At 39.9% G+C, this 14,190-nt stretch overlaps 1 protein-coding gene across 1 annotated transcript in view; it reads right to left on the bottom strand.

Moving 5' to 3' along the window:
• HSD17B12 (hydroxysteroid 17-beta dehydrogenase 12) overlaps window positions 1–14,190 on the bottom strand; it is an 83,976-nt gene that overhangs the window by 32,523 nt on the left and 37,263 nt on the right. Inside the window, 1 exon segment of the mRNA XM_038137147.1 lies at window positions 1,302–1,412. Coding sequence (XP_037993075.1) covers window positions 1,302–1,412 — 111 coding nt within the window.

The following is a 14,190-nucleotide window of genomic DNA, read 5'->3' as shown; positions in this document are numbered from 1 at the left end:
CAGCTCCAATTACTGCACTTCAGGTTAGTAAAACAAGTTTTGTAGTGAGGAGTGCTTTATCAGGTGACAGGTACTAGTAGGTGTCTGAGCCACATGATTTTTTTCATGTGTTTAAGCATCACAGGTTCTCATCCCTATATTGACTAACCACAGAAAAACAGGATATGCACAGACATATGTGTTTCCAAGGGGAAAAAATAAGACCAGAAAACCAATAAGCAATTGCTTTTACCCCAATGTTCAAAAAAAATTCAGGTAAACTGTTGGTATGGTGAAACTCTTCTTAGCTTGTGATAAAACACCTATATGAAATCACCTCAGTTCTACATTTGACAAAGTAACTGGAGGGATCACCTTGTCTTTCAAGGACTCCCACACCACCTGCACTCCTGTGATGTAGCAAACCCTCCTCCTGCATATTGTGCTCCTATCAGCAAAAGAAGCACAGCTTACGACATGGCCAGAAAAGGCTTAAGACTTTGGAAGCAGGAGACAGTTACTTGATGTTCTATTGTAATGACTGAATTTCAACAGCTCTGTAATTAAAAGTTCATGGTTCTCCCACAGGGCTGTACCCCTAAACTGAATATCTCCTAAGCTAAGTATGTGAAGCTTGCTTAGGATCTAAGATGGCATTAGGTCACAGAATCACAGAATAGTTTGGGTTGAAAGGGACATTTCAAGGTCATTTAGTGACATCTTCAGGTCAGTTTGCTCAGAGCCCCATCCAACCTGGCTTTGAATGTTCCCAGAGATGGGGCATCCTCCACCTCTCTGGGCAACCTGCTCCAATGTTTCAATATCTTTTCTTCTTTATATATAATCTAATCCTACACTCTTTTAGCTTCAAGCCATTGCCCCTTGCAACAGGCCTATTACACAAGCCCTGTTAAAAAGTGTCCCCATCTTTCTTACAAGCCTCCTTTAAGTACTGAACAACCACAACAAGGTGTCCCCAGAGGGAGAGACCTTCTCCAGGCCCAACAACCCCGAGTGTTCATGTCACAGTGTGTGCAGTCACGAGCTGCAGTCAAAGGCTTCTGACAATCACAGAATAACACACTGAACACACTCAATAAACATCACAAGTTCCCAGAAAGTAGGCACACATGCAAGCACCATCTCATGTAGTGTACCAACAGCAAGCTAGAAAACATCTCAAGCATGCAGCAACATAGCCCTAGTCAGACAAATCACAGCTTTTGTGAATTAGTTTCAATATACTTCAATATGGGAAGAAGTTAGTAGGCATGTCAAGACAAAACACCACAATGAAAGATTTAGAAGGATCAAATACAAACCTAAAACACCAATCTCCAGGCCTTCCAACCCTGCTTTGATTCCATTGTAAATATCTTCTCTCTCTCCAAAGTCTGCCACAATGACTTTTGTTTCCACTTTGAACTTCTCCCCTAGAATAAAACAGTTTTGAGAAGTTTAAGTCTGAAATAGTTAACCATTCAGATGTTAGGACTGTATTAGTTATTAGGTTTCACAAAACATTTTAAGTAGCTAGCATTACACAAGAACATTTCCACCTCTGCAAGAGGAATCCTTGAATTTTAACATTACCTGCACAGAAGTTCATGGCATTAAGCTACTTCTGATGAGAACATAAATTGTCAAATGATTCTGCACATTTTATTTGTAAGGGACAAGAAAGGTGGCAAGATAGAAAATTATACACTTCTGCATAGAATAGCAAAAATGGAGAAATCTGGAAGCACATGTACACAACAGTGTTCATGTACAGCTTGCCAAGAACTTTTTTTTTCAACTTAAGTCAAATGGCAAATTAACTGCTTCAGACCAAGCAAAACAATTCTTTATTGCCCTCCATTTTCATTCTTACTTCTGGTCCCATAAAACTTTTTGAATCTTTAGTTTTTTGAACATGTACCAAAAAAGGAACGTGTGGGTGAACAAGAAGAGAAGAACTTAAAATTTGATCATTCCAAAGCCCTTCTGATGTGCTGTCATCTCCAGCCTTACTAGAACAGGAAAAAGACATGTAGGCAACTACATTTTGAAAGACAAGGAGGAATGTAGTAAAAATACTCCATACAAAAAGCAACTCTGCTTTCATCAAGCTAAATTATATTGATTTAAAAGCAGTACAAAGTCCTCTCAGACTTCAAAAGAACAGAACACTAGCTTAACATTGCAGCATCTCTGTTCTGCTGCACCCGACTCCCACCCCAGCATTCCTTAAGGGACCTGTGTACAGCTTGAGAAGGATTTTGCAGCACTTTGCCCCCAGAGCCATTCATAAAAACCAGTGCCATGTTAAAGGAAAAGAATCATTCACAAAAAAGATTAGAAGCAGCCAGATTCCCATGATGCTCCTTCCCATTCAAGGGAAAGCCGTGACTCCCATGATCCTGCCATCCATTCATGCAGAATCATGAATCTACTGAACTCACTGGTTTGCTCGCTGCCTCCCCTCCCCTCCCCAATATCCCTAATGGCAGATGAAATTATTTCTGCTCCTTTTCCCATCCTCAACCTCTTCATCTCTCCTGAACAGCTGCATTGTTTAAAAATCCCCTGAGAGATGTTGCTATGTCAAATGACGACGTAAATAGCATTAAGCCCCTACTGCAGCAGCAGTCTTGTGATCGCGTCAGAAGAAAATCAAGTTCAGCACTGGAGGGGGGGCACAGAAATAGTCTATTTTTGAACACAGCTGTTCTAATGTTTAGCACATACATTTGGTTTTTTACAGGACACAGAATTAAGGACAGCATTAGAGGCTCATCTCATACATGCAAATGGACTGGATGGGCAGAGCCCAAGTCACACACTTTACACACGTGCCATTTTTAACTGTTTTGTGGGATCTGCAGCTGTTGCCACTCAGATGCTTTGTGAAATGCAAGCTGTTTAAAGGACCCAAACACCATTCTCACAAACTTGCTCAATCGGTATTGTCCTTTTTATACTAAACACTCTTCATTAAGATTGTTACCAATCCATCTTCAAAGCTTCCTGAAATCACTACAGAGATACCGAGAGTACAAGGTAAAGACAAATCTGAATACTATAAACAGAAATAATACTATAAATTATATACATATTACTATACATAACACTATAAATAGAAAACAAAAATAAAAAGTGTTCACACTACTATTTATATAAGGCCCTTCTTTGAGCCTTTACAAAATTAGCAAAGAGCCATTACACTTATGGTAGTTAAGCAATACACCTATACAAAGCTGCAGCACCCTTTGTGGGCAGAGAGTGCACAGTACAATGCATAAAACCATGTGAGAAGTAAAAGGCTGCCCACTTGTATAGCCAGAGTGGACAAGGTCTTTGTGCAGTTGCTCATGCAAACATGCAAGACTGTCTTGCCCCTGCAGATACCACCAGCTGACCAAACCCTCCCTCGCCATTTCACAACAGCTTTCAGGTATCCTGTAACTTTTTCATACCCTGTGCTCTGTCCCAGAGCTTGCAATAGGTGGGAGGATCCCCTACCTCAGAGAAAAGACCACGAGATACACCTGAAAAACCAAATGACAGTGCAAAGAGCATTAAGTCACTTCGTGTAAACTTGGTCTAGTAGTCAGAGCACGAGGTGCAGAGAAGAGCAGGTGTACTCTGCTCTGCATGAAAAAATGGAAAAGGGAATTTCCTTGATCTTAAGGATTAAGATGTTCTCAAACAGATGGGCTGTAAGACAGAGTAGAGCACATTCCTATTTTATCTGCGAAAAAGACACTGAGATGCAGAGTAATAGAGAAAGAAGTAAATAGGCTATGTCCTTATCCAGGGTATCTAGGATATCAGGTATCTGGGCTTCTGCTGTCCAAGAGAAAATCTGAAACCCCTTAATGGAGCTTTCAGCTTGAGGACCAGGAGATACTTGAGAGCCGCAGGGAGTGAAAGGAGGGTATAAGCCAGTTTTTGCAGCCACAGCCAGAGGACCTGAAAGAGCTATTACCTGCCAGCATGTCCAACATTCCCGATAATATTTTGAAAAGTGGATCTGATGTTCTGTCTTTGGAACTGGTATTTCAAATGCTCCTTAGCAGGAGACTAAATATTACAAGCACCACATTGTCAATAGTTGTGCAACAGTCAGTCATCACCTTCCCACAGGATGGGAAAGGAAATTCAGCAGATCTCCTTCACAATTCCCAATTCTGACACACTAGTGTCCTAATCATCTCATTTACTAAAAAACTCAGGTGAGACCAGTATTGACCCTACAAATAAGTTTTATCTTAAACATTCACGTGTCCAGCTAATTTACAGGGTCCGTATTACCTTAGCCAAGACATCTCATAATTAGCAAGATACCAAGTGTGCTCAACAGTATCCTGGAAAACCAAGAAATGCAGACATGATCCTCTGCTATCACAGCATCATTTGAAAACTAAGCTGTTGACCATGAACAAATTTTCACAGCTGTGGAAAGGCTGAATGAACCAACAGTCCCAACAGTGATAGAGCAGGCTGGTATAAACACTGTGCAAGACAAAAAGATGAAGTGAACTTTTGGAGAAGATACTGAGATGTATTCTTCCCAAGATCCAGAGAGCAATCCAAGAACACAGACTCCAGAGGCAGAGGCACAGCGCAGTCCAATACAGTGGCCATGCAAACAAAAGCAGTACATAAGATACACACTGAAAGGAGAACATAAAACAACTGAAAAAGTGCCTATTTTGCAATGGTAAAAGAACTACTGACTTCCTAAGTCATGTTCCCATTGTGCATTTCTGCACAATACAGGATGAGACAGTCTGGAAACAAATACACTATTTAGCTACATTCTTCCCACCATCAGAAGTACAAATACTTTCACATACAAGCTCTTGAAGGACACATTACCTTCAGTACCCTCAGAAGAGGACTCCAAATAGGGTCTGAAACCTTGGCTAAGGTGTTACTTATTCCAAATAAGCATTTAAAAATACCTTACAACCATCCTGAGGAACAGCCAACAGGACAACATTTGCCTGATTTCTCATCTAAGATCATCAGTTACAACATCAGTAGGTGAAGCAAAAGCTTAATTAATTCTAAAGGCCAGATATGTCTGACTTCCAGGAAACTTATACAGTCTTGCTATGCTAGGAAAATGCTAATCTTAACTATCAGGCAAAGTAGGGCACACCTTGTCTAGTAAAAAGATTCACTTGCAAAATGGCACCACACTACCTAGAACACCAGGAAAAAAGGATCATACTGTAATTAAAAAAAAAAAATCAGAAAGTACTGTAGAAACTGCAAACATTTTTCATTTTTTTTTTAATTTGTTTTAAAATATTTTTAAGCTTGCAAATAATTCAAATCAGCAGCCCTCCTAAACTGAAATCCTGGTTCTTGGCTAAGAAAATGCTAAGGAAGTTTTCAGACACTGATGAACTGGGCTTGAAAGAAGGTTCCCCAAGAGGAGCAAGCCTGTGTACTTCAGTGCAACAGCAAACAGACACTGGCTTGGTGGTCAGGAGAAGCAGCTCAGTTTACCCAAGAGAAGCAGTGTCAGTGTGTCTGGCATAAAAAGTCTTGCTGGGACACAGGAAAATTACAAGATCTTCATCCTTAATAAAATAACATTAGTTCTTGAACCACCTGTTTCAAAGCAGTTTGCTGGAACAGCTTGAATTTGCACCAAGACCACTGAGGCAAATCCAGTCAACTTTGCAATAGAGAAGTTTGAGATACAAGGCCCACACTGTAAAGAGGTAATGGGGATGGTTCTTCCAAGATCAGGGAAAGGACATTAAAAACTCTTGCTAGAACTGAAGCATCTCACCACTTCACATTCAAAGCCAATATAAATATTGCCATCACAGTGATACAATATAACACAACTGCTTGCAGAAATATAAAAAGTCTCACTTGGTCTTTAGCTTCAGGACGATAGAGATTCTAAGCAGTAGAAAAATAGCTCTCCATTTTTCATCATACAGGAGAGAACAAATTTGTTTAGGTAAAGAGAATCAACTACATCCACAAATAAAGATGCCATCTTTCCAGTATCACTGCAGTGGTAAAACTCATCCTAATCCAGCACCCAGTCTCCAGAAACAGAGTTTGTAACCTTTCAGTATAGGGTAAGAAGCAGAGAGATGAAAGCAAAACATTTAAACCTCCTGCTTTTTAGTACTCTATCTATGCAGGACGGAGATTAAGAATTTAAGACTATAGAGTGGCTGCTGAGAGCTCTACAAAGTATTTGATTGGTTTTAAGGGAGAGCCATTCATTTTGGGAATGTATCCAATTTGGGACTTTCATAGTTCACAGAAGTAACTCCCAGTGTCATGGATGGATGGAATCTGTTTCCCAGAAGTACCAAGTACTTCCAGACTGGTGGTAGCAGACTGTTATTACACAGTGATATACTCACCATGTAGAAGCATGTTAAAATCAGCTGGGTATAACAAGAGCTAGTTTTTTCTGAACATTTTGAAGGGTCTGAAACTCTGAAGCCATATACTCATCACCAAAGAAACCGCTAAAAGGAAGCTCTGTTGCACCTGTTGCAAAGGAAGCCTATGCTGTTCCAGCATAGCTTAAGATGCCTGCCTACAAATTAACAGTACTTGCTGTGTTTCCATTAATTGTTTTAAGCATATGCACATGAACACTTGGTCAAACCCCTAGGAATAGGTTCCAATTCCTTTCATGCAAGTACACATGCAGGACTTCCAGGGAATTCCTTACATACTGCAATCATTGCACATTTAATCTCACAGGAACAGCTCCCTTGAAAAGAGAGAGTATTTTTAAAAATCTAATCACATAGAACTGTAGAGCAGGTAAAACAATGACAGACCTTAATTTAAATGTTCTGTTAACTTTAAGTTTCAATATACACAGACATATAAAAGTCAGTTCCTCACTTCTCAGCTTTCACAGATGACTTCAGCTCTCCAAGCCAAAGTCCAAAAACCATCGAGCCATTTGGGTGTGTAAGTTTTTAATGTGTATATACAGTGCTACAAAACTGAGAGAAAACACACTTTATTAATAATTGCCTCCATTTGCTCTCCTCTGACTTCCATTACATCAAAACACATTACAATTTCTAAAACACACTAACCAAGTCAGAAACACATTCTGAGCAACGCCGGATCAATCAATAAGGCAATTCACCCAAATATTATGCTCAGCATCGCAAGCTTTTCTAAATCAGGCTTGTTCTAATTACCGAGCTAACTAAAAACACAAAATCAAGCAGCCTGTGACAAACAGCTGCAGAGGCTGGCAGCCAGGGGGGCTGCCCGCTCGAGTCCTGGCAGCGTTGGCAGCGGCTGCAGGCAGCCAGGCGAGCTGAGCGCCGTGCTCCCCACGCACCCCGGAGCCCGTGGGCAGGCACGGGGGGCTCCCAGGCGCCGCACGTGCGGCCGCCCTCGTGCCGTGCCATGCAGTGCCATGCCGTGCTGCGCCGTCAGAGCGGTGATTCCCAGAATAGCTCTCTGCACCGCAACCCCGAAATACCCGCTCCGGCTGGAGCCGCACGAGGAGCCGGCTAGGGCACAATCCCGAGCTGCTTCGGGGGGATGCGCAACGTGAAGCGTGGGAAGGCTGCTATTGTGTAGTAGGCAGCATCTCAAACTCCCCTTCCGTCTCTCCTCCTTCCCCAACGCTATTTTCAACCCCCCCACCAAGATTTTTTTTCTTACATTCATTGATGTATTTGGTACTCTTCATGTACCAAGCATGAAGAGAGCTATTTTTAATTTACTTAATCATTTTAGGAAGAGCATATGGACGATTTCCCATACTTCCTGTAAAATTTCCTTTCCCTTAATGCCATTATTATTATTATTGTCTGTGACAATGTGTACACCTGATATGTTTATACATGTAAACATGAATTTTGCATCACTTTTTGCAAAAAGGAGTCTAAATTCTTCAGCCATATACTTATTAGAACAGTAATTATTTAAAAAAACCCACATTTTTTCAGATTTAAGCTCAACAGAATGAATTTTAGAAAGACCAGAAAAAATACACTGTAAGAAGAATCTAGTATCACTTATAGAGACTGAAAGATGTCATACCATGGATTAACAAAACTAAATTGTGCCCTTACTCTCAAGTCAATGTCAAGACATTTAAGTCAGTCACTCTACTTGAATTAAAGCTAATTTAAAAAGGGAAACAAGTTTCTGGGCTAATTCAGCATTATCTTTTACACCTCCAATTCAGCACACACAGTAAAATGTTTGCTGTATCCCAAAGTCAGGCACTTAAAATCACAAGTTTTCAGGGTTCTCCAAAGTATTATTTGTAAGGAAAGATTCATTGTAATTAGTCCCCATCTACTGCTCCAAGAAATAATACTCACTCAGCACTGGAAGTGTGGCACAGGCCTAAGGAGTTACAGCAAGCATAGTTTTATTCAGTAACAACACAAATTTTAAAATTGTTTATTTCTCATATTCAAGGATTTTTTTAATACAAATTTGTTGTGCAGAACAAATCAACTGAGTTTCCTTTCTCTGTGAAGAGCTACTAACTAGCATTTTTTTCCTCACCACAACATATTCCTGAAAAACAACAGAAGTGATTATCACCATTTCCCCAGTACAGAAGTCTATCAGGGATTTTTACAGCTTTGACAGATATAAAGGACTTGATGTAATGGAACTTAACCTGCAAAAAAAGTGACATAAGACTAAAATACACATTCATAGAATGAAGTTGCAGAGGGAAGACAGCAGTGTTTGCACCACACAATCGTTTCCTGGGCCAGAGAGAGACTATTGCCTGCAGAGACACTTAAAAGGCCTAATTGTAAGTCTCTTGGTAATAGAGCTTCCACCAGTTGGCTTAAACTAGATTTTCAAAACAGACTTTCATCCAATCCAATGTGAAAACAATCCAACGCTTATCTTTTCATGTGATGTTCAGCTTATTTTACACTGAAAGTGATAAGCAATAGATTGCAGCTTACATGTTAACAAAAGGTGTTTAAAGGCCCAGAGGCTTTTGTTTTGGCCCAAAGGCTTATGTTACAGACAGGTTGTTAGGAGAGACAGGCATTCTGAGTATTACAGAAAATGCAGTGCATCCCTCCACACAACTACTGCCAGACAGAGGCAGCAGTGGCCCCAAACGTTTGCAGGGAAGACAATTTCTGGTTGTTCAAGTCTGGATTTCAAAAGTACCAAGGAAGTCACCTGCCCATTGATCCAATTATCTAACATGTAAAGCTTTAAGAGTCAAGAAACCATTAGGTCCCAGAGTTAGTCCTGATCTTACAGGCACAATATACAGTGTATGTGAGGAGAGGAAGAGGTTGCTTCTGCTGTGTTTACATTCAGACAAGGAAACCCAAAGTACCAAATTCACATTTAAATAACCTTCATACATTCCTTTCCCTGGACTTTCTGGGATTACAAACTATTAGTAAGTACTCCATAGAAACACACTGGCAGTGAGGTTCATAAAAGCACTTTCTTTCTGAAAGAGGCTCACTCAGTCCTGCCAGGTGTGAAAAAGCACCATCTCCTAGAGCTTGCCAGCTCACCTACTGTTTTGTGGAACCCATAACACTAACCAATAAACTTCCTGGTTTCCATCCTTAAAACCACTTGTGACATGCGGTCTGTTACTCCATATGCTGACAGATGGTATGGAAAGGAAGTCCTTCTGCAAGGATATCACTGGTCATCTGCAGAACAATCTACTTGTGGATGGTCCTACCAGATTGCTACCTCAAAACCCTCCTGAGAGATGAAGTGGTTCGAGGACTGTATCCTGTAGTTTGCAGGACATCTGTCAAGTATTGCTCTTTAAGTATTCTCTTCAATTTCTTTAAACGAGTCCAGATAAAATGTCACTGAGAAAATTCAAGAGATGACAATAAAAAAAGAGAGACCTAGGGAGGAAAATATCCAGCCAAAACCACAGAAGCAGAATTCTTCTTAAAGAAGAAATAAATTCAAAATTAAAAACAAGCTCCCTTTCCAACTTCTCTATCTTTTACATCAGGGTCATCTACTTAATTTATTAACAAATTAATAAAAGTTAATTCCATTTGAATCCTCTGTCCACTCTCTACAGTGCCTGCCAACTGGTGCTTTAGTAAGTGGCTCATACAAGGCAAAACCAAGAGAACTTCCTTCACTTCATCCAAGGGGAACATTCTTCAGAGATTAAATTCAAGAGCTCGTTTGGAATCAAAGATCCTCACACTACAACTTTATGTGAAAGGTGACTTCAGTGCATCAAAACAAGCGTAAAATATTTCAAGCCACTTTGTCAAGTTCAAGAAATATATGGGGATTTCAAGTATGTCAACCTGAACCTGGCTCAGGTGATAGAAGGCTGCAAACACATTCAGTTACCTTAAAATAGATCACAAAAGGCCAGAATAACTGCCGGATTCACTTAGTCTTCAAGTTAAGCTCAGGCAAGTGAATCTTGTCATTTCTGTGCAAAGAATGTCACTTCTGTGCAAAAGATGTCCCCTTCCTCTCAGAACTTGTCTGCATTTCAACCTCCTCTATTAAACAGAAATATTCTTACTTGCCAACTCCAAAATGTGAGGAGGATTTACTGGGGTGCAGCAGAGAGGAAATCTGAGTGACAGGGCAGAGACGAAGGAGCCAAGTGCTCCAAGGGAGGTGCAGGTGAGCATCTGCAGGGGTCAGATTTGTCACAGGGCATGGCCCATTTGCTGCAGTGAGTCATGGTGAGGGATGGGGCACAAGCACAGGGGTCAGCATCAGGTCTGCTTCAGGATGCTGCCCTCAACCTGCTTACCAAGAAAGCAGAAGAAAACTGTAAAACTCATCTGCCTAGGAGATGGGGAAGAAACATTTCTGGGTTTGGCAACACATCCCATTTTTGTACTCAAAAATCATGCAGAATAGTAAGAACACAACAGATCCTGAGTATAAGCATGACAGTTATCAGTTTATGATACCCAAAATCTTAGGGTTAGAGAGTAGTTCAAGATGAAGCTACCATGACCAAGCAACTTAGATGCACTACACACTGGGCTGAGGAAATATATTGGAAGGAAATAGCTACATAGATTTTAATTGCAAAAAAAAAATCTTTATTTCCTTATAGAAGAAACTTGTATTTTCATATAGACATGTAGCAGAATCCAAGTTTTGGATATTAGTTCCCAAACAGTATGAAAGGCTTATAGTGTATTCCAATTAAATGGTAATTTTTGAAAATACATTGGAAAACCAATCGATTTCTCTCAATTCAAGCAATTTAACTGGAGGCAATTTTGTCACCTGGGTGTATGTAACAGTAAACCACCAATTTTAAAGCAGTAAATAAGAATTCCCTTTCATTATACAGTAACTGATGACAAACTCAAAATCTGCCATGTTGCTTTTATATGCACTCACCTACAAGTAAGTAGCTACTCAGACTTGTAAGTCAAAACACCAGCAAGCAGTAAGTTTTTTCCTGGCTCTTGCAGCTCATGCTCAACTCCATGAAGTGTCCTGTGAAGGTACCAGCTAACAATGGACACCAATACCAAGTTCTTTCGACAATTTCCCTAGAGACAAACTGAAGTTTTTTTTCCTTGCTTATCTGGTCTGCACTACATTCTTCATATTGCAGCCCCTAGGTAATGAGTTTCTACAGCAAAGTAGTTCTCAATTCTCCTCAGAACAAATGCATCCAGTGCAGTAACTGAAGCTTTTCTGCCTGCAAATCCATGGTTCCAGAACCAACTGCTAGCACAAAGCACCTGAGATATCTTGGACCATGCTCATTATTAAATACAGCAAATCAGGGAACAGACTCATTATGTGGCACTTAAACAATTGTCTCCATTCACAGAGAAATTTTCTTCCTGATCCTCCCTGAACGTTTAAAAGTGTTTAACAATGCAATGCAACAGACACTTCAGAAAAGTGGTGGAACAGTGAAGCAGCATGAACTAACCTAGACAAGCCTTTTTTACAGTGACCTTAATAGTCTGTGCTTGTGCATGACAACTTGATTAAAAGACCCAATACATTTCCATAAAACTTATATAATTCCTCATAAAGGTTGTTCATGACGACTGAAGAGGAAATTCTAAATGTTTTCTTCAGTCAGTGACTGATACTCTATTTCTTAATCGAGTTTCTCTATTATTCTATATCCTCCCTATTCTATCCTATATTATCCCTTTATCCCTATTTCTTAGGGAACAAAAAGCAGAATTTCTCTTTACGGCAAATCCTACAACACCTAGGTACTCTGCAAAAAAAAAAAAAAAAAAAACCAAACCAAAACAAAACAAACCCAAAAAAAAAAAACAAAAACCAAAAAACCTTTAAAACATGCTTGAAAACACAGTGAAAAATCTTAAAGTCTTCAAAAACTTGTAATTAACCCACTAATTTTTGCTGCTCAAACTGAGCTGCACATTCAGAACATCTGGTGTTCCTGTAACATCAGTTCAGCCATTTTAATGTGCATATGCACATAAAAAAAATCAGCTCCAGGTCAGCTGGCATTTTACATGCAGAAAGACATGTGAGTATTTCCCTTATGATGGTGGTTATACAACTTGTATTTTGTAAATAGATGTCACTCCTAGTAGAAGTCTACCCTATGAGCAGACGAGTCTTCTGAAATAGAATGAACACACCTGAGCCTCAAAACCCCTGTCATTATTTGTGGCAGAGTGCATCTATCCATTCAGTAGGATAAGCATGAGACTGAAAAGGAGGAAACTGAAAACATGCATAGAATCCCACAACTCAAAGAACTGGAATTAGTTAAACAGCCATTCTTCCTTAAAGTGATTAAGAGTCATTACTCAAGAGGAGCAAGCTCTGTGCCAATTTGAAGAACAATGGACCACCATAAAGAAGTTTAAAGTTACCTTAGAAGCCTGCAAGGGAACTATTTAAGTAATTACAGACTGAGCATTAGAAAAGTCACCCACCTTATATAGGACAACATCTGAGCAGACTGCAGAGACCACATGAGACAGAATACAAGACAATTCTGTCCAACCAAAACCTATCAGGATCTGAAAGTGCAACTCAGGTTTGCTTGATCATGCAGACTATCCTAATCCTTCAGTATATGCCACAATGAACTAGGTATACTTTTCAGTAGCTCAGTGTTGTCAAAAGAAGTGTTCTGAAAACCCAGCGTGAGTCATCTCATTTCAGAATGGTTTAGGAAAGGAAGCAGAAAAATGTTTGGGTGAGGCCTAACAGTAATTGTGTAACAGGCTGCTTCACATAGGTAAATGTACCTATTTTTTTAATCTGAGAACCTCCCCCAGCAGCTAGCATGTAAGTGCTGAAGCTCCAAGCAGTAGATTTATCTATCTTGTCAGCATCACGCTTAATTCCCAGGGAGAAAGAGATACCCAAACTGTTACAGAAGGGGTTATGACCACTTTCGAGAAGCTTGTCACTTCATGCACAGGTGTTTGATTCCAGAACAAGATTATTTCTAGAAACTTCTTTCGGTTATAGTTTATAGACTTAGCAAAACAACTTCATGTAACGTTGCTAGAAACGTGACTGCACATGCCCACACAAATGCAGCAAACTATCATCCAGCTACTGCAGTGAACCACCAAAAAACACCACCTTGTTGTAGCTTCTTCATGTATGGGCAGCAAGCATCAGCAGTTAGACAGGCTACCCAGGCAGTGACACCCATTCTGCTGCATTTACACTGTCACTGGATTGATCAGAGTGCCACAGGTAGGTACAGACACTGCAGTGACAGCCTTAAATGAAGGATACTAATGAACAATGCCACTTATTTCCAAATCAGTGGAAGACAGAAGTTGATGACAGCTTTGCTCTAAGAAGGAATGCTCTCTACAGCTTAAACATACACATAGAAAAGAATAAATTTCTGTCTAGAAAACAGTTTCATATGCCATCTTACACTGGACACTAAAAACCAGAAATAGTGACATTTATACCAATAGAACTGTATGCCCTGACTTTAACAGATTTAGTACAACAGCTACTGTTTAGCAAGTTGAAGTCCTTGAGTTTTTCAGTCATCCTTACTTTCACTCAGGAGTCCCTTACAACTTTATACAGGACAGTGTGTTGACTCTTGACTTAGGGGATTATGCTTTATAGTAACACAGTGCCACTAACAAATTCACAGAATTTTTTAGTAAACTTAAATCAAAATTACACATTTATGATCTTGGAAAGAGAGCAGTTCTTACCATTATCTGCATTACGTACACAAACCATTTTAGAAAGCCTAAGCAA

This window comes from Motacilla alba, chromosome 5, assembly GCF_015832195.1.
Source record: "Motacilla alba alba isolate MOTALB_02 chromosome 5, Motacilla_alba_V1.0_pri, whole genome shotgun sequence".
Classification (NCBI taxonomy): Eukaryota; Metazoa; Chordata; class Aves; order Passeriformes; family Motacillidae; genus Motacilla; species Motacilla alba.
Note: the sequence above shows the minus strand (reverse complement) of the source record. Positions and strands in the feature narration are given on the sequence as shown.